The 20,392-nt window shown below is 43.2% G+C and overlaps 1 protein-coding gene across 6 annotated transcripts in view; it reads left to right on the forward strand.

The window, feature by feature from the left end:
* The window catches only part of LOC135240400 (leucine-rich repeat and calponin homology domain-containing protein 1-like), a 59,616-nt gene extending 40,141 nt beyond the window's left edge, over positions 1 to 19,475 (forward strand). Inside the window, exons 12-22 of one of the 6 annotated variants that reach the window (XM_064309815.1) lie at positions 257 to 334; positions 581 to 617; positions 1,516 to 1,632; positions 2,960 to 3,007; positions 3,466 to 3,535; positions 5,404 to 5,517; positions 7,287 to 7,346; positions 8,723 to 8,832; positions 9,013 to 9,150; positions 9,260 to 9,337; positions 12,935 to 15,860. In XM_064309815.1, coding sequence (XP_064165885.1) covers positions 257 to 334; positions 581 to 617; positions 1,516 to 1,632; positions 2,960 to 3,007; positions 3,466 to 3,535; positions 5,404 to 5,517; positions 7,287 to 7,346; positions 8,723 to 8,832; positions 9,013 to 9,150; positions 9,260 to 9,337; positions 12,935 to 13,264 — 1,180 coding nt within the window. In that variant the 3' untranslated portion in view covers positions 13,265 to 15,860. Of the gene's footprint in view, positions 1 to 256; positions 335 to 580; positions 618 to 1,515; positions 1,633 to 2,959; positions 3,008 to 3,465; positions 3,536 to 5,403; positions 5,518 to 7,286; positions 7,347 to 8,722; positions 8,833 to 9,012; positions 9,151 to 9,259; positions 9,338 to 12,934; positions 15,861 to 16,536 lie in introns of those variants that run through there. The other 5 variants (XM_064309819.1, XM_064309817.1, XM_064309816.1 and 2 more) reach the window with 5 other exon arrangements.
* Positions 19,476 to 20,392: the final 917 nt, after the last annotated feature.

Genomic DNA, 20,392 nt, shown 5'->3' on the forward strand with positions numbered 1-20,392 from the left:
AGCTGTTCCTTCTTTCAGAAAAATAAGTTAAGTCATTGGCTGAAATCAAAGATCTGTGTAGAATTTGGCTGAGTGAAATTAACACGATGGAGAGAGAGACAAAAGGGTACTCTGCTGGCTAAGGAGGTAGACGGTTGAGAGCTGCATTGTTCTCTAAGTGTGATTATGGGTGATGTAGCTGTTGACTGGTTTCAGGATGAGGGTGCTGTTAATCTGGGTGCTTCTGACGCTCCCCCCTCCTCTGCTCCTCCTGCAGAGTGAAAACGGACCCTACGGATCTTTCCGGAGTGAAGTTGTACCCGGTGGAGATGGTTATGGTGGAGGAGTCCTTCAAGTAAGCCTCTCCCCTACTCTGTCATTGCACTGTGGATATTTTTACAGGTTCTGTACTTGCCAGGGGGTTACTGGTGGTATGTTTTCTTCTGGCTCTCATAAAATGTGAAATATGGAACTGTCACATGATGTTTATCATGCAAGCATGCTTAGGTGAACATGAAGTAATTGTAATAATATTATTACATAACAAGCTTTACATGACTGGTGTGCCTCTCTTTCTCTCTCTCTCTCTGTCTCTCTGCAGTGGCCAGGACTGTGAGGGTGAACAGACCACACCGAAGGTAAACTGCTTGTGTTTTCTGTCCAAGAATGAAGATACTAGCAGAGGTGTGAGGTCATTGAGAAAGATATTCGCTCTTCATTACATCAGATCAGAACCTCTGTTTGTCAGTCACACTGTTGTCATCACTGAAATGCAATGGGGTCATATTGTGTGCTGTGCAGGGGTCCACCAGAGAAGTCTGTCTATCCCTTCTTTGGCTGTAGAGAAGAAGAGGAGGTTTCCAGGGTTTTTGTTACTTCAACTAGTGGGCACTAGGAGGTGTACTTTGGAAAAAAAGAAGCATTAGAACACTGTAGCTTTAACAGGTTTGGGCCTGCCGGTGGGTGCAGTACATCTCCCTGAGTGCATGTGCCCTTGCTTCCCTGATCCCCTTCGGCCTGATAACCTGTGTCTCTCTGCTCCCTGCCCTGGCTTCTCCCGCTGCTGCTCTGGATCCAAACCACTGATGGCTGCTGTGCTGCAGTGCTGAAGTATTAGCGTTTGCTCTTTCGTACAGTGCACACATTCACAGTGACAGTGCAGACTGAAAGCTTTGGTGGTTTGGTGGTTGCAATAGTTACTCGGTCTTTTATATTCAAGGCTTTAATCATCGCTGTGTTGTAGAGTGAACAATTTTTGGTTGATTTATTGTGGAGTGAACAGTTGCAATGGCTGCTATGTTGTAGAGTGAAAATGCTGAGCGTTGTTGTGTTGAGTGAGCATTTCAGTGCTTGCTGCGTTGTTGAGTGGACGTTCTAATGGAGGCTTCTTTGCGGTGGAAATTATGTTGCAGACTGAAAATTTTGATGGTTGTTATGTTGCATTTTAAATGTTCTGGTGGTTGTTATGTTGAATAGTGAAAGTTCTGATGGTTGCTATATTGCAGATTTAAAGAGGTATTGGCTGCTCTGTTGCAGAGTGAAACTTCTGATGGAAGCCTTGAGTTCCAGAAGAAGAGGGAGCTGATTCTAGAGAGGGCCAGGCTTGAGGCCCAGCTTGCTTGCCTGCAGTTTGACAGAGAAGTACCACCCCAGGTAACTGACAGCCTCCCACTCTGTATCCATGATACATACTGTTACAGTTCCTCCACCCCCTCAGTGAGTGTCTCATCATGACATCCCACCACAAACAGGACCCATTTGACCTACCCAGCAATCTGCAGCATAGATTCTATGGACACACTAGATTGGCAGCTCCGGTGTTCCTTCCAACCGCTCTGCTTCCTGATGACAGGACGTGCAAGCTGGTTAGAGGAGTCACCAGTATTATATTATTATTATCATATATGTCTAGAGCATCCATTACCAAATTACCGTCCCCAACCACACTTGCTTAATGAATGCTCGTAAGGTACAGACATGGTAGGGAGTTTTAAAGAATGGCCAGAATGCAGAGCTTTGAATCTGGTGGGTTTATAGAATCTCTGTCTCCAGCCCTGGCTGTGAAGTCCGGTAGAGAGAGAGGAGTGGCACAGTGGCCTCTTTACTCACATCCTTGTTTCCCTCCCTGGGTCCTCCCGCAGAACCGATCAGGAGGCAGTAGCCAAGGCTTCTGCAGTGCACTCACATGGCTGAATGGCAGCGTGGTCACATGACACCACAAAAACGTTTCCTGCTCTGTTTCCCTTGAGCAATAGCAGATTCACTCAGAGCCAGTCACTGCATCACATACTGCATCTCTGCTAAAAGTAAATTGTAGGTTTAAATGAACCTTGAGCAGTGAGAGTAACTATTTTCAATCTGAAGTGTAATAGATTATGTGTAATGTCAGCTTGTTCTGTGGCTGTCTGGAACATGGGTTGCAGGATGATGTTGAAACCTGTTTGTGTCTGTAAGGTGGGACCCACAGGAGAGCGCTATCGGGCCTTTTCCAGTCCTGCTGACCTGGAGGGTAATCGCAGGGTATTTAAATCACCTGGCTCAAGGTCATCAATTGGCTGGGGGGTCATTGAGCACCATTTTAATGCAGTTAGTTTAAACCCTGTGGCTACAGAGGATTGTGACTGGCTCGCTACCACATACTATGTGGGACTTGAGGGCTGTGATTGGTTCCCTGCAAACCTGTAACTTCTTGAGTTCGGCCCTTCACTTGGCACAGTTTAGATCTGAAAGACAACAGGACCACAGAAGGAGAACAAGGACTGGATTGTGTCTCTAGGCTTTCATTTCACATCTAAGAATAAACTGAACCAGAGTATCAAAATGCATTTGTATACTTATTTAACCATTCTTTATTTTTTTTACTGAGGATTTATCTGGAACTGTAGACAGTGAGATCAGCAGCAGTAGATGCACAATGCTTGGAAATAAATGCAGAGAACACCTCTGCTTGACCCTCTGACGATCTGTCTCTCCCCTACAGAGTGACGTGATTGGCCAGGGAGCCCAGTCTGAGGACCAAGATGATGGGGTAAGAGAGTGAGAGAGATAGAGAAAGAGAGAGAGACAGAAAGAGATAGAGTGTCGTACCTTGTATGTCTTTAGATTTTTCCCACACACATTGACAGCTCATCTAGCTCTCTACGATAAATGTCTCCGACAGTAACTCAACAAATAATTAAACTGGTATTGTACTCTAATGTGTTGATAAATGCAAAATAAAAACTTCTTTATTGTTTCTGAGTATTCCACGTTTTTGAGACCCAAGTTTGACACCGATACTTTGCAGCACTGAGGGGTAAGAGCTGTATGGCTGACTGAAATAACTCCCTCATAGAGCCGTTCTTTGCACACCCGAGAAAGAAAGAATAGAAAGGGGGAGAATGCTTTATGTCCTTGCATTTGGATTCCAGCTAGCTTTAATGGGGGGCACGGGCTGCTGTGCAGGTGCTTCCCTGAAGATGGCGCTGTGTTTCTCTTTGGGTGCAGGGGGAAGATGAGGGTTCCACCGTGTCATCCACTCTGAGCTCCCCTCCCTTTGGCTTGAAACCACGGTCAGGTGAGTGGAGCCCTGGCCTCTGAACAGGTGTACTGGGAGTGTGTGTGTGCGCGTGTGTGCGCGTGTGTGCATGTGTGTGTATGTGCGCGTGTGTGTGCATGTATGTGTATGTGCGCATGTGTGCGTGTGCATGTGCGTATGTGTGTATGGGTGTGTGTGTGTGTGTGCATGTGTGTGTATGTGCGTGTGTGTGCATGTGTGCGTGTGCGTATGTGTGTATGGGTGCGTGTGTGTGTGTGCATGTGTGTTTGTGGGTGCATGCATGTGTGTACGCATTTGTGTATGTGTGGAGTTGTGGGTGTGTGGGGAGCCCCCAAATGTCACACCCAAGAACCTCAGAGAACTAAATGGAAGTTTTCTGGAGGAATTTATGTTCCTGTAGATTTACCTTCTCATTCAGAGAAGACTGTGGCCTTGTGTCTGAGCCTTTGGAGTAATGTTGCACTGGTGTTACCATCCAGTGTCTCCTCGCCTTGTCATGCCCAGCGTTCCTCTGCACAGATGCCCCCAAGGAGTCACAAAACTGCCCTCCCAGGGGCTCCATGGGGCTCCTGCAGTCACCCTCTTCATCTCTCAGCAGCATCATCTTGTCTGATGGTCATTCCTGCAACAGTTCCATAACACTGTGTTTCACCAGGGAACGTTTGCCTGGGAAACTGCTAACGTTGGAAAACTGGACCCTGAGCCTTAGCATCTGCAGGGTTTGGGAGAGGGGCAGGAGTGGGACATGGTATCTGCAGGGTGAGGGGCAGGAGTGGGACATGTATCTGCTGGGATTGAGAGAGGGGCAGGAGTCGGACATGCAGCATAGTGCTGCTCTGTCTGTGTAAGGCAGAGAGGTGGACCGTTTCCACTGGTGCACTTTGGCACAATCCCATAGCTCCCAGTGTTAATGTAGACCCACGGCAGGACTGCCAGTCATCACCTGCAAGGCATCCAATCCAACCCTGGTGCTGGAGATGCATAGTGCCTGCTAGTCATCATTGCTGCATAATTGGTGAATTAAAGCAGTCGATTTCACGGTTAACTCACATCGCCCTGCGGCTTTCCAACACCAGGCATGGGAAGCCATGCTGTAAATCCTGAAGTGCCTGGAAGTGCTTTTCATTTTTGGAATGTTAATATACCCCAACCCTGAGTGTTCCGTTTCCTGGGGCAACCACTGATAAGCAAACGCTCCCCCACAAAATAATAAAATAAAATGTGAGAATCCTGATCTGGGTAAACACTCCTCGATTGACCCCCCCAAAGCGATGATTAAAACTGCAGCAGACATTAAAAGCTGCCGCGTTGACGATTAGGCCTTATTGCTTTGTGCCTGTAATGGGTGGTCTGCTCCCCCTCACCTCTCCCCCCGTGTGTGGTACGAGGGCGTTGGGTCCAGTTTCAGCTGATAACCTCAGCATCCATCACACCTGCGCTTAGTAGAGTTGGAGTTAGCTTCAGCAGTTTTTAATGCTAACAGCACGTGATGTAAGAGAACTGTGAAACAACACTAACATGCTTTTATCCTCCCATTTTTCTTTGTTGTGTTTGTGTTTGGTTTACATCTTTCTCTATCTTTTGTGTGTTCTCTTCATCTCATTCTTTGCCCACATTTCGATTATTTCCGATCGCTCTGGATCTCGTTCTTTTCCCAACCCTGTGAATGTGCCGCACATTTTGAATCTCTGTAAACCTGTGCATGCGGTAAATGGAATCTCCTGGAATCACGCCTTCATTATATGCCTGTCTGGTGCTTGTTTTTCCCCCTTTATTTCCCTTTGGCTCTTTGCTCAATTAATTTCCCCCACTTATTTTCTGGGGTTGGACCCTCCCCACTTGTTTTACTCCCCCCTCCCTCCCTGCTTCCTCCTCTTTCCCTCTAGCCCCCACCTCGCTGGCTTGCTCGCCCCCACCTTGTCTCCGCCCCCTCACACAGGCCACTCCTGCTGATAGAGACTCCCTCAGTAGCCCAGATGAAGGAGGCATGCAGAGCAGTGGTAGGTCCACCCTCTCTCCACTGTCCTGTCCAATCAGAGAACAGACCCGAAGTGCATGGGGATTTCCTGTGCATAATACTGTATATGTATTGTACTGTATGTTTGAGTATTTCTTTGGGTGTGTGTTTGTGGGTACGTTTGTGTACGTGCATGCATGTTTATGTGTGTTTCTGTGTTCGGTTGTTGTGTTCCTGTGCTTGTGTGTGTGTGTGTGTACATGTGTTTATGTGTGTATGTGTGTTTGGTTGTGTGTGTATGTGCGTGGGTGTTTGTGTGTGTGTGTTTGGGCTTTGAACTTTCTTGGGTCATGTGGGAAGACTTTTATGACTCCAGACGGGGGAGAATAACCGGCTTTTTATTCACAGAAATTTTAAATGAGAACACTGTAAAATGAAGGTGATATTGCTGCCAGAGACTGATTATTGTCTATTGAGGGCTGCTCCAAAGTGTTTTCCAGCTATTTATAGATTTATATTTTGAGCATTAGGTAATGGTCCCGAGGGGAGTGTCATCCCTCTAATGGAATGGAAATAGCTTAAGGGGAAGTCTGAGCTGCCAGCCCTGAAGCTCAGCAAGCGCCTCCTATTCCACTTCAGGTTAAGGATGGCCGCAGTGCTCTTTCTCTGGAACATTTCAAGAATGTAGTTCCGGAGCCATTGTATTTCACAGTTGTGACTTTGTTTTAGAGCATTTTCTGAGATGGATTTTTTTGCTCACCGTTTTTGTTTTTTATTTGCATTTTTAAATTGGGATCAGATGCGGTGACTGAGAAGGCTGAGACATATAGATAATGTCGCTGCCGTGCTCCTTGAACCGTTGGGTGACTATTCATAGTCTGCGGATGGAGATATTGTCATCCTGAAAGAAGTCCACATCGTTCTGTATATGCACTATCGCTGGGATGCTGTAAAAATAAAGCTTTCCTTATTTCGGAAAGAGCTGACAGATTGCGTCTGCATCAGTGGCCCATGGCAGTCGACAGAACATGCTCATGACTTTATGCACACTGTCATTATACCGCATCACTGATCTCCTGATCGATTAGGACAGGGGTGTCAAACTTCTGCTGCTGGTTTTTGGTGTAGTTCAGCGCAAGTGATTCATTTGAGTCACTGATTGGCTAAAGAGTCCACACACATTGCTCTCAAGCCCTTTATTGGCTGCTGATTTAAAGGAAACCATAAATACCTGCAGACACTGGAGTTTGACACCCCTGATCTAGGAAATAGAAGTCCCCACCTCCTGTTTCAGACTGAACTGCAAGTGAGTGCTGCATCACAATGTTATCAGAGTGCTCCCTACAGGCAGCACCATGAATTACACACTAATTTACCCAGCCTGGTTGCATTCAAACAGAAATGTTCATTTTGATAATTGAAGCTTTATGAAATAAAACAAAGTTAATTTAATTCTGGGTGCACAGGGGCAGTCCATTTTTTACTTTTGAGATGCACCTGCTGTCTTACGGCTTAGCCGTATTTTGAGTCATCACCAACCAAGATTTGTGTGTGTGTGTGTGTGCGAGAAAGAATACGTAACTCTGTTTCAGTTCAGACACTCAGACTGCAGTGTAGAATTCCTCATATCCTTCTCAGCCAGTTGACTGCCCTGCCCTGACATGTCTGCAGAACATTTCTTCTCTGATAGATTTCTGACCTGGGCCATCTTTTGAAATGTTTTAAAAATTTAAAAAGATCAGAGACAGTAAAAGAGAGGCCCTTTCTGTAACCTGTACCCTGAGACTACAGATGCATTTCTTTTGCCCACAGGAGGTACTCCTCTGCATCCCTCTCATCTGCATCCCAGATTCACTGAGAGAGAGAGTGCGGGTGAGAGGCACACAGAGAAAGATAGACTGGGAGGAAGAGAGAAAGAGATGTTATGTTACACAATTATGTTACAGAAATGTCAAGATAATCACTTTCATTTTTATCGTACTCATTTAATTTAAGTCTCCTAGCCTTCTCAAAAACTGTACTATTAATAGAAGGCTCCTTCATTTCATGATGTCCAGTAACTCACACAGAGCAATACTGAATCAGGCCTTTACTGGACACAGGTTCTTACAGATTTTATAAATATTTAATTTAATTTTCATAGAAGTTATGTGTTTTGGTAAAATGTGAAAACACTTGTGCGGATCCCTGAGACCTTTGGCCCAGGTATGGCCTGCAGTACTTTCTGAGCCCTGCTAACAGTGTCAGTAGCGTTACACTAGCACTGAGAGAGTGCTTTTCAGTTTAGAACCACACTGGGCCCTATTAATCTCTGAGACCATTTCTCGGCATTACTGCTTCTCCCCTCATCATTTTTTCGTGACAACACGCATGCACGATTTCAGCCTGTCACGCTGACATCATCTCTCTTTCTGTTGTTTGACGGGTTTGTGCTCATTTTATTTAAATCTCTGATACTCTCCAGTGTAACCGTCCCCCAAAGAGCAACTACATGTTAAGATGGTATCTGTCTTGTGAAGTTTAAAATGCCAGAACAGCATGGCTGTTCTTTAGTGTTGGTGAGTTGGCTTTGCTTATGTATGGCTATAATGAGTATTACAGGGCTGAAAAACTAGCCTTTGTGATCTACATGATGTAGACTGGTTCACAGAACATCCTTTGTAGGTGGTATCAGCTGACTATCTGGTACACATATATTAAAAGATATGAATTGTCATTGTAGCCCTGTAGCTGCTGGTGTTCTGTTCAGGGGTTGGTTGTTCCAAAGACATCACTACAGCTTTACCTTTAAGGGGAAAAATGTATCAGTGTGCACAGACAGCAGTTAGAAAACGTGTGCCCTGGAGAGCCACAGTGTCTGCGGGTTTTCTGTGGTTTCCTTTAAGTCAGCAGCCAAGACCTCGGAAACAAGCTGTGTGGAATGTTTGGCCAATCCGTTACTTAAAATAAGCACTTAAGAGCAAATACACAGAAAATCTCCGGTGTCTAAAGGGTTAAAGTATTTTAAATGATCATTTGACCCAGGTATGATGCACCACACCACAGCCTTGTGTGGTTCTGTCACTGAGAGTGGTTGTGCAGCCTCCCCACCCCACCCCTGCCCAGTCTATCTCTCTCTTTGGGTGTGACTGTAAGGGAGTGGTGCTTCTCTCCTTTTTTCTCTCTCTCTCTTTCTCCCTTTTTCTGTGGGTGTGGCTGCTTCTCACTCTGGCTGTTGCTTCTCTTACCCTCCTGGTTTTGGGGTGCAGTCTTTCTGCGGACCTCCAAGAGCCTGGAGTCCATGGACCCCCAGTTTACCATGCGCCGCAAGATGGAGCAACTGAGGGAGGAGCTGGAGCTGATGGAGCAGCTGAGAGAGGTGAGCTTTTCCATTACCAGCTCCTTCCTTCCTCTGCTTATCTCTCTCCTTCACTGCCTCACTCTGTCCATCTGCTCCCCTCTCTTTCACGTTCTCTCTCTGCGCTGTGTGTGAGTGTGTTAACCTGTGTGTGTGTGTTTACCTGTGTGTATGTGTGTGTGCGTGTGTGTTTACCTGTAGAACATTGAAAGCAGGCTGAAGGTGCCATTACCTGAGGACCTGGGCTCCTCTCTGATGGACGGGGTGGTGCTCTGCCACCTGGTGAACCACATCCGCCCTCGGTCTGTCAATAGCATCCACGTGCCCTCGCCTGCTGTGGTAAGTACAGGGATGTACATTACCCTGGGTAAGGGTTCAGCTGTGGGGTGTAGGGGTTACTCACTGACAAAACTCCTTGTGTGTGTATATGTGTGTGTGTGCACTTCAGCCCAAGCTGAGTATGGCCAAGTGTCGGAGGAACGTGGAGAACTTCCTGGACGCCTGCAGGAAGTTGGGCGTCTCAGAGGTGAGTGACACGCTTTCTGTAGCCGCATAGAGCCCCCAAGTGCACTGACCCAGGATCAGTTACAATGTGTGATTATTAATTAGAATATTGACTGTAATTCAGGTAAGGACAATTATTAGAATGACAGAATCATGGAAACTTCATTGGAATGTTTGTTAGGGTCAGATGATCCTTGATCAGTGACACACCTGCATACATCTCACACCAGTGATGGGGGTGGAAGGGGTGTCAGTTCCTGAGATGACCTCTGTGATGCATCTTGGTGTGGGTGCAACCAAATTCGGCTCCAATATAAAATTCTCCAATAACGCTTCACCAGCCCTGTGCCTGTAGAATCAAAGGATCTGCTGGCTTTGGTGTTCCAGAACTGACTAGTTTCACAGCTGATTCAGAGCCAAGATGCCAGTTGAGGAGATTCAACTGTGCTGTCATTTAAGGAAAACGTTGTCATATTTTTGTTGTTACCCCAGTAAAAGACCTGATAGAAGCTGATAGAAGTTTGGGTGATACCTTTATTTGATCCCAGAACTACCTTCCACCCCCCCACCCCCGTGAGAGATACAGGGGTAATAGGACAGTCATATCTCTGACTGAGTCTGCTGTCATCACACGGCTTTGGCTTCTGAAACATCACCTCATTAATGACCTACCCTCAGACTCACATCCTATCGGGGAAAGCTCCCCCCCACCACCACCACCGTTCCAGCTGACTCATAATATCCAGAGAACATTGCTAGAACAGTCTCATGGTGATACAGCATCAAGGGAAAGTTGTGGAAACATCTTAAATTAGCTGGGATACATGCAGTTTTATGGTGCAACAGAGCTTTTCATCATGGTTGTCCTTTGGGCAGTCTGGCTATTAGCAAAACAGAATCACAGTGAAAACTAGTATTTTAAAGTGAAATCCTCCTCGTTTTGCTAGAAGCGGGTATAAGTCATGCACTCAACATCCAAATCAGTATGACTTGTTTTATGCTTGTTAATATTTAGAAGAAATACTTTATTTATTTTTTATTAATAATACTGCCTGACACCTTCTCTAGCTCACCCATGTGTGTGCAGTTATGAAGCCAAATGTTTGTTTATCCACTGTTCCTGTAGCCTGAATGTGATTTTAAAGTCCTTCAGGAGGAAATAGCTTGATAGTTATATATGATGCTATAGTTATGACTGGCTCTAAAGGGTCTTTGGAATGTATTAAATAAACTAAATTGAATGGCAGTTTGTAATTATATTACACATTTGATTACATAACATAATTAATGGGGTCTACAAGTGTGAAAACACTACTTGATGGATGGCATTGCTGAAAGGATTGAAAGCAGAAAGCAAGTTAATGCTCAGGGATCAAGTGTGCTCAGGGGGTTTCACATTATGAACACAGGAACAGTTGAGGATGACTGATATTCTGATGTGACGTGTCATTTTTCTCAGAGTACCTTCATTTAGGAGGTTGCAGGGTTGGGGTCAATAAAATTTATATTCCATTTCTATAATCCAGGAAATTAATTGAAATTCTATTGATTAGTTGAAAAATAATTGCAAGATAATTATGGCTCTTTTTTCATGAGCTGAATTTCAATCAGTTTCCTGATTTGAAAGTGACCCCAGCCCTGAAAGCCTGTTCATTTTCTAAATTTTTCTGGTATGTTTTTTTTTTTTTTGCTTGTACATGTTGCCAAATACAATGTATGGATAATAAGGAACATTTTGTAATGCAGATCTTTAACAGGAGGGAGATCCTGGCAAAAGGTTTCAAATTGTAGACCTGTTTCTATCCACGTGCGAGGTGGGATGTTTGTTCTCCTGATCCTCTTTGCTCCTGCAGCACGTTTCTATTTTGATTACATTGTTACAGAATGACTTATGCAGCTTACATGTTTTCATACACAAGCCATTTATATAGCTGGATAAGCAGCAAACCAAGTTTGGTACATGCACTATCAGCTGGAAGTATTGTGCTCAAGGGCAATGCCTCACCAGGAAATCAAACCTGCAACCTCTCAGTTACAAGACCAGTTGCCTACCCATTGCTCTGCAGGTGTCAGACTAGGAAACCAGGCCAGAAGGGCCTCAGTGTCAGTCGCGTTTTTAGTGTGTTTCTGCACCAGTCCCTGATTGGCTAAAGAATCTACACACCTTGTTCTCAAGGCCTTAATTGGCTGCTCATTGAAGGGAAATCACAAATACCAGCTCACACTTTGACATCCCTGTTCTACTTGAGGTCTAATAAGGTGTGTTAGTATCACATGGGATATTGTTCAGTATTTTAGGTACAGGCCTAGGCTTTACGGAGAGAGCAGTTTGGATTGAAAGCAGTTGCTGATTGATTGCTTCTGCCTTGTCTGACATGCTCAGTTCCTTGTTTGAGAGGAATGGAGGATAGCATTGCTGAGTTAAATGCGTAAAACAAACCTGAGACTGCTCAGTAATTTACAGTAAAGTAGTTAAAGGAAAGTGGGGAGCTGTCAGTGTAGCTGATGTTTCTGTGATTGGCCCCCACTGTAACAGTGTTAATGTGGTGGGCCAATAGGATATCCTCACTGGAGTGAAACTGATGGGAACTTGTCTATCACAGTATTACTGTAGCCTTACTCTTACCGCCACTGTAAGTTGTGCTGTAGCTCCTTCTTACTGATATTTACTTATTTTCTTTTTTTGGGGGGGAGGGGGTTGAACTGCTTTTTTGTTTTTAGGTGGAAGCAAAAATCCACAAACTTTACTGTCACCGTCTAGCTAGTCCTGTAGCGCACAGCCTATTATAGGCTCCTGTAGCCTCCCTGTTCCCTGTGCATCCTGTAGCGTCCTTGTAGACTGTTTTGTAATCTCCCAGCCATTGAACACTATACTTTGGTTTTGATGTACTGCACCTTCCTCATGCTGTATATTAATGTGCCTTAGCTTCTTTACTACCATAAACTGCCCCGTAGCTTCACTGGTGCTTTGCAATGATCTCTTTGCTGTTCACTGATGGGTAGTTTGCTGGGGTTCATGCTGAATGGGGTTCATTCTGTAAATCACTAAGCTCTCCTCACCTGCTGCTTGCCTCTGTTCGGCTTCTGTGCAGTGTGCAGTGTGCCGGTGCCTGTCTGAACACTGCGACACGCAACTGCGCAGCTGCACCGCAGCGACTGCTTGGCCTCGCATCGCAGCACCAGCTGAACCCATCTGCACCTCTGACACTCGTGTTTAACCACACTCACTGCTCCTGCTCTCTGAAAGAGGATGTGTGCGTGTGCTCTTCAGAACTAATAAAACACAGGGTGGGTTAATCAATAGGCTTGGGCATTCAAGTTAGGAATAAGACAAATAAGGAATTGAAGGGAAAAGACTTACTCCCTCCTTTATGAACACGAGCGTGCTGAGCCTTGTGTCTCTCTCAGAAAGCAGGGGCGTGTATCACTCTGTAGCACACGCACACACACACACGTGCAGACACACACTCACTCACACACACACACACAGTCTGCACTCCTTATCTCCAGCCTGTTTTAATCTCCTGCTTTATTTCTCTCTGTCCTCTGATGGCTACCCCCTCCTCTTCTTCCTCTGCCTTCTTCTTCTCTTCCTTCTCCTCTTCCCTGTGGCCTGCAGTCCTTGCTCTGCTCTGCGTATGACATTCTGCAGTCGGACCTGCGGCCCGTGCGGAACACCGTCCTCGCCCTGGTGGCGCTCGAGCCCGACAAAGAGGGCGTGGCCAAAAGTGTGGGTGGGGCCGAGGGCCAGGCTGCGGGTGTGGTGGCTGAGGGTGAAGTTGTGGGTCTGGCTGAGGGCGTGGCTAAGGCAGAGGTTGTCAGCGATAAGCCCGCCTCCCGGGCCCCGTCCCCTTCCTGGTGCTTCTGGGAGCTGATTGGCTCAAGCATCGTGCACCTTTTCTGTCTGGCTCTGCTGTTCGCTGCGTACAGCTGGAGTGAGCTGACATAATGCAGTTGCCCCACCCCAAACCCCGCCTCAGTCCCGCCTCTCCTGGTCTTCCTCTCCACTGCCTCCTACTGAGCACCCTGCCACTGACCCCTTTCACCTGTTCCAGCCCCCTCTCAGAGGCAGAGGCCCACCCCTGACAAGCATATAACATCCCCACAACGATGCTGCTGTGAATGTACAGCAACGTTGCATGGATGTTGTGAGTTAGCTGGGGAGAGATGGTACTGTACAACACACAGTCACACACTCATATGCGTAGCTGCCCAGTTCATACACGGTGATTCCATGGGTCATGCTGCAGTATATTCCTGTGGATGATTCACACTATGCAGGTACTCTTTGAGTCCTTTTGCTATTTGTAACATCTGTAATGGTCAGCCCTCACTGTGTACAGGTAAGAAACAAACCTAAGCGCCCAGGTCAGCACTGTATAAAATTTAAAAGAAAACACAACCCAAATTATGTTATATTATGACAGTTCTGACAAAAAAAGCAATAGCACTACACTGAATAGGACTTTGTTTTCAATACGTATGAATGTGATGCTCTGGGCAGATTAGTCCTTCAGTCACAAGGCACGGAGCAATAGCGTGTCTGCTGTCTGAACAAGCACAGTGCGCATTGGGCACCGTCAGCCTTGCAGATTATAACAATCAGAACGTAATCATGACCGTAATTTACAATCAGAACATAATCATGAACATAATCAACAGCAATCAGAACATAATCTCGAACACAATCAACAACAATCGGAACATAGTCATGGACAGAATCAGCAACAATCAGAACATAGTCATACAGAATCAACAACAATCAGAATATAGTCATGAACATAATCAATAGCAGTTGGAACATAAGTGGTCATGGCAGGTCATTTTCTTTAAAATTTGAGTATCTAGCACTGCATCAAGCATGCACTTGAACACCCCTAGGATCTCTGCCTCTGTTACATGACATGGCAAGCTATTCCACACATTGACAACTATCTGTATAAAGAAATAATTCCTGATATTCATTGATTATCTGATATTCGCACATTCAATGTCCTCCTCATATCTCTTTGACATTACTGATGAAGTTCATTGACAGGCTACCCAGCTCTGCAGCAGTAGTTTGGTATCTTTTCTTAGCCTGTTGCAAGGATATTTCACAGACGCTTTTTCACTGATTCAGTTGTAGATCTGTAGAGCTGGACTAATGCTGATGTCTTATTTTTTCATTTACTGTGTGTGTAAGCACATTGGTGTGGTTCAGGAAAACACTTTTTGATGTTCATGAATGCACAGTAAGACTCATGCGGTGATCTTGGAGTTGTTCCACTCCCAGTCCACCTTATAAAATACAGTTGGACAAAGCTGATGATACATTTAAAAAGTAGCCCACTCCCTGTCAGATGGAGTCTCTTATTAGTGGGGTTCCGGAACACTGATGTCCATGAGATTCTGTGAATACTAGATGGTCAGTTCCATATTCTGAGTGATTTTTGTCTCTACGTACTGAAGATGAAATGTTCCAATTTGGTACATCTTATGAATATTAATCAAGGGAGAATGCTAATTAATATTTATAAGCTGTATAAAAGCATAAAAAATGTGTTATCCGCTGGATCCTCCAAGACTAAGCAGGTAAAGAAGACAGATGGAACACAAGATCTGACAATGTGGATAGAATAGAGAATCCTCTGTTCTGCTGTAGCCCCAAAGCCCTACACACAGGTCTCCATGCCTTGTTCATAATAAATGTTTCTATATTATATAACCTACATTTTTAATCTCTAGGAAATAGTTGAGTGAACTTGCTTTAATTGTATTAATGTTCTGTAAATATGTTTTTTTTTTTTGTTCTTTGTACATAATTGTTTTGAAAAATAATAAATAAGAAAACCTTACAGACTTTTGAGACTCAATTGAAGGCCTTAAATATTCTGACCGTACAGTATGCACTCCTCTGCAGCACAGTGACATTTAGGTTATTCTGGCGCTGTAATGATGGTCAAATGGACTCAGAAAACATCCTCTAGTAGCCCACCAACAAAGCCGCCAGTCGGTCTCCAGTGTTAAGCAGATGGCCACTGCAGTGGTCCATTGGCACAGCTGAGATGAGGCAGTGGGCATGAGGACCAGCTGTTAAAAGAAGGCAGAATAGTTGTAAAATGTTCCTGTAGCTAGCGATTTTGCAGAACGCTGGTGGTTCGACAGCTGGCTCTGATGCCTTTCCAACAGAGAAATGACTTCCCCTGCCATGCAATGCCCAATTAATTCATCAGTAACTAATTCATTTAAAGAATGTATTCCTTGTTTTGTGGGAAATATGAAGACGTCTAGCTGCTGATAACTCCTCATGCAATAAGATTCTTAAGCATTGTACCATAATTGGTTGTTGGATTCCTCTCTTAATTTGTACAGTAGTTAGATGTTCCACTGTTGCCATGACTACCTGAAAGTTGTACTGCTATTGTTATTGGTTCTCTTTCCTTATGAGTGATTTCACCTGTATGATATTGATTCCAATGTTTTTTTTGTGGCGCTGGTCATTTTTATGAATTGTATAGCTGGCATTGTATATTGCACAGCGAATAAATGTATGATTTGGGTTATTTTATCAACTTTGGTTTATTATTCTGAGTGGTTCACTTCTGTCAGTGTTAGGGAGATCACTCAGTTATTGGTTTATAGAGGGAATGAGGATTTCACACAGTTTAGACATCTGTCACATTCCCTCTGTATTGATCAAGTGTTCACCGTGTGATGTGTTTAAGCATTACTTAAAATATTGTGTTTTGTGTTTAAGATCCAGACTTAATGCAATCAAAAGATTAAAAGGGCACCTAGGACATCCAATTCATGCAATTAAATCATTAAAAACTTGTTTATGCATTATGATATGAGATCATATTATAGGAGATCACTGAAGCAGGATGTATTAAACAGTGTGTTTCATTGGCAAACGAATGCAAAGCTGTTTAGGTGATCTGTCCTTGGCATATTATCATGGCATGGTGCCTGGAAATATTGTCAGCCACATGCATGACACAAATTAATTACATTAAAAATAGGTAATACAGTTATAAAATTTTTATAAAATTGTACTTTCACAAAAAATACTATTATGTGTCATTTAATATGAAATCACATTCAAAGCCAGAGCTCACCAACTGTGCTGCAGTACTGATTATTTAATGAAATATGTAAGTAAACTATAAAAATATTGAAACTTTTTTGTGCTACCCTCTGTCTTTTCCTTTCTGGCTCTCTTCTCTCTCTTCGTTGCAGGATAAGCTGTGCCTGCCGCATCATATACTTGAAGAGAAAGGTCTGGTGAAGGTCAGCATCACAGTGCAAGCCCTGGTGGATGAGACCTGCATCAAACAGGCCCTGTTCACCTGAGAGGGGAGAACTGTGGGCCATCCTTGCACAGAGCTTTACCTGGGGGCGTGGCTTCAGACAGGTTACCTGGGGGCGTGGCTTCAGACAGGTTACCTGGGGGCGTGGCTTCAGACAGGTTACCTGGGAGTGGGGTTTTACTAAATTTATCCTGTGGGGAAGGATTTCGGAGAACTTTACCTGGGGAGCAGGGGTTTGTAGGTGGGGGTAAGGCTTCAGAAACTTTACCTGGGGGGGAGGGGTTTCAGAGAGCTTCACCTGGCAGAGAAGTTTATAGGTGGAAGTGTGGCTTGACAGACAAGATACATTTTTTTCTATTGATTTGTATAAATGACTTGCTACCATACCTCCAGAAATATTACTGTTTTTATGGGAATATATTTTCTGCTCTTCAACTACCGTGAAAACTGAAACTAATTTTCACTCTACCAGCAAAAGGGTCTGACCCACCATTCAACACTAGGTGGTGCTGGCTTGATAAATACAATACACTATTGCCAGTGAGGTTTTGCGGTTGACATTTCGTATATAAAGTCAATTTATAATATTCATGTGAAAGCATTCTGGGCAGTGACCAATCCTAACAATCACTTAAAGTTTTCTTATTTATTTTTATTTATTAAAACTCCATTCAGTTGGGTGAAGGATTTAAGCTGTGCTTTGGATCTAATGTAAATTGAAAAGTAAACTTTTTTAAAATACAGGTAATATATTTTGTATTTTGTAAAAGGTTTTGTGATTACTTTTATTTGTATGTTTCTATTTTTTGTCTGTACAATCTTCTTTCAGTATTGGCAAGATGTCACAGCCTTGGAATAACAGTACTACAACATTTGAAGAACATCTGAAAACTTAACCCCCTTTTATTGCTGGGGGTGGGGGGCTGTTTTTTGTATTTGCCTTAGAGAATGAAAGAAAGAAGGGGGGTCTGAATTTGGACATTCCAATTGTGTATTAATATGAGTCACCCCAAAATCCTTTTTGAAAATATAATTATAGTACATCCAAGTATAGAAAAACACTAAGAAAATGCAGGTACACAAATAAACACACTGTTAGACTGTTGATGTCATAAGACATCACTTGTTATGCTATGGAACTGTTTTCATTTCTTTCATCTGGGCACAGACAGTGCACGCACATGCAATACATACAATATGTTTACCAGAGTTGGGGGTGTTAATTCAGACCCTGATATTCACAGTCTGAAACTGGTCCACAGTGGGTGATCAGCCAGGTTTTATTAGTCTGTTCGTATCCTTTTAGCTTGACTATGACTATGAAAGTGCTTTCGAACAAGGACCTATTTGCACTAACCAGTCAGGACATTAGCTTTAGCCCAAGGGTCTTCCATTACCATTAGCCAGAGGATCTTCCATTAATGTTAGCACAAGGTTTTATAATCTGTATGCAGGAGAGTTTGCACTTTTGTGAAGAATGGATGCGTAGAATGTATTTGTGTTTTTACCGCAGGCTTCGCAGTATACTGGATAACTAGAAGTTTGTGTATAGCATGTGTCCAGGGCTGATGGTAGCAGAGTTTTTCTGTTTGGGTGTAATGAAGGTCAGTATTCGAAACATGTAAGTTAATAAGACCCAAATTGTAAATTGTAATTTTGCTGGATGGATTTGCCAGTTGCCAAAAATCGTTTTTTTTTTTTTTTTTTTTTTAATGGACCAAAACTTGGTAACAAATGTTTTTAAAAGATTTAAAAAAAAGAACTTGAGTTTTGTTCACAAGTTACATAGAACAAAATGTAAGAGTATACTGAGCATATAAGGAATCCGATTAACTTGGTTTTCCACAAATTGTTTATACTCTATGGAATAGCTTAAGCATGTCGATGATGTGGACTACAGTAAAATGATGTTGTGATGTGATAATCGTTTGTGCAGTTAGATATATATTTTGAGTGCACTGCATTGGTGTATCTTTTTATATTGATATGATGTACATATCCTCATGTTCATTATCCTCTGGCAGTATGAGACCATGCCAGGGTTTTAAAAATACAATATTTATATGCATAGAGCAAATGCAGTAGGAATTATGTTATCAGTGTGCTTTTCTACTGCATTTTTATAATATTGTTGTGAATCTTCCAAAAATATCAGTTTATGATAAATAAAACAAAAGCAGGAGCTGACCTCAGTTAAATAATTGAACATTTCACATCTGTTTGAGATGGAGAAAAGAGTTGTGTGGGAAAGAGGAAGGGAAGTCTTATTTTGAGGCAGGTCAATGTGCATGCAGCGAGTGTGTTCTCAGATATTGCCTCTCTCTGGGTGTCTGTCCACACAGACTGGATCAGCTTGTGGCTCCCATTAGTTCATTTCATTCAGAAAAAAACAATGCAGGAGATTTTTATCCTGATCTGTGTTTAGAAGTGTATTGCTGTTTAGCATTGTAATGTCTATATGAAATTACAAATCTTCCTTTTCTTTTTTAAATTTCTTTGTGGTGAGTTGAATATATTTGTATAAAAAAATGTTCAATATTTTTTACTACAATGTTTTAGTCAAGTTTAATCTGCTGGATCGTGACAAGTGTGTTTTTTTCAACCTTTCTGTATATAAAATATGAAACTTTGTGGTAAGGATGAATATAATTTTTTTATTTTAATGGGGTTTTGTTATATATCACCTATGATGTAACATAGTCAAACACGTTTTTATACTTCTTTTTATGTTGGTTATGGATAAAACTTTGTTGTACAACATTTTTTGATTAGGATGCATGACCTTGTCCAAACCATTGCCTTAATGACTGTAGATACTGTACAGGTTATTACAAGTATACTGTGCCAGTAAAGCCCTGTTTGTAAAAAGCTGAGATATCTCTTTATTTCACAGCATATAGCTGAGCTGATAACCTTACGGTGTGTAACGTGAGTCTGAACAGGTTGACATTTTGATGCTAATTCCCAGCAATCAAGCACCCGTCATACTGCCATCAGTGCCAGATAAATAAATAAGAAATTGCCCAAAATGTAAAAAATTAAGACATCCCTTCTTTCAACCACCAGGGGGAAGCATTTATCTTCTACTTTCACAACACCACAGACAGGGGTCTGCTACCCTTATCCTGGAGAACTACAGGGTGTGGTGGTTTCTGTTACAACTCAGCACTTAATTGATCAATTGCAGTGGACAATTACGGCTTACTGGCCTAATTTGATTTGTTAGATCTGAACTGTTTGTGGATTTGAAGGTAAAAAAAGAATATATAATCTTGCAGAGCCCGTGGATGTCCAGGACCAGGGTAGAGGGCCTTAGCAAATCCTACAGATCTCCAGGGCCAGTGTTGCAGACCCCCGACCAGACTTCTCAGTGCAGGACAGTTCTTTGAACTCACCAGATACTCACCTGTGTTTTCTTAACATCAAAAGCCAAATTTTCTCTCCAATGGTGAAGCTAAGATGGACAGATTAGCTGGTGGGAATCAATTATTATTTACAAATTTACTGAATCTGAATATTTACCTTCACCTCCATGAAAGGTTTTTCAAATAAGATAAAATAAGATAAAAAGCGAATGTTTGTCTTCATTGCATCATGTCAACTGGCAACAGTAAAGCTATGAAGCCACAGAAAATTTGTGTTTAACACCCAATTCAGGTTTAGCGTATTCCTCTCCACTAGTATGAGTGACAGCTTGAACACCGAAAAGACCTTTTTGTGCAGTCAAGACCTGAAGGATAGTAAAAGTACAAACCGCAGTCTCTGTTTATGGTGATAGGCCTGTA

This window comes from Anguilla rostrata, chromosome 15 (genome assembly GCF_018555375.3).
Source record: "Anguilla rostrata isolate EN2019 chromosome 15, ASM1855537v3, whole genome shotgun sequence".
Taxonomy (NCBI): Eukaryota; Metazoa; Chordata; class Actinopteri; order Anguilliformes; family Anguillidae; genus Anguilla; species Anguilla rostrata.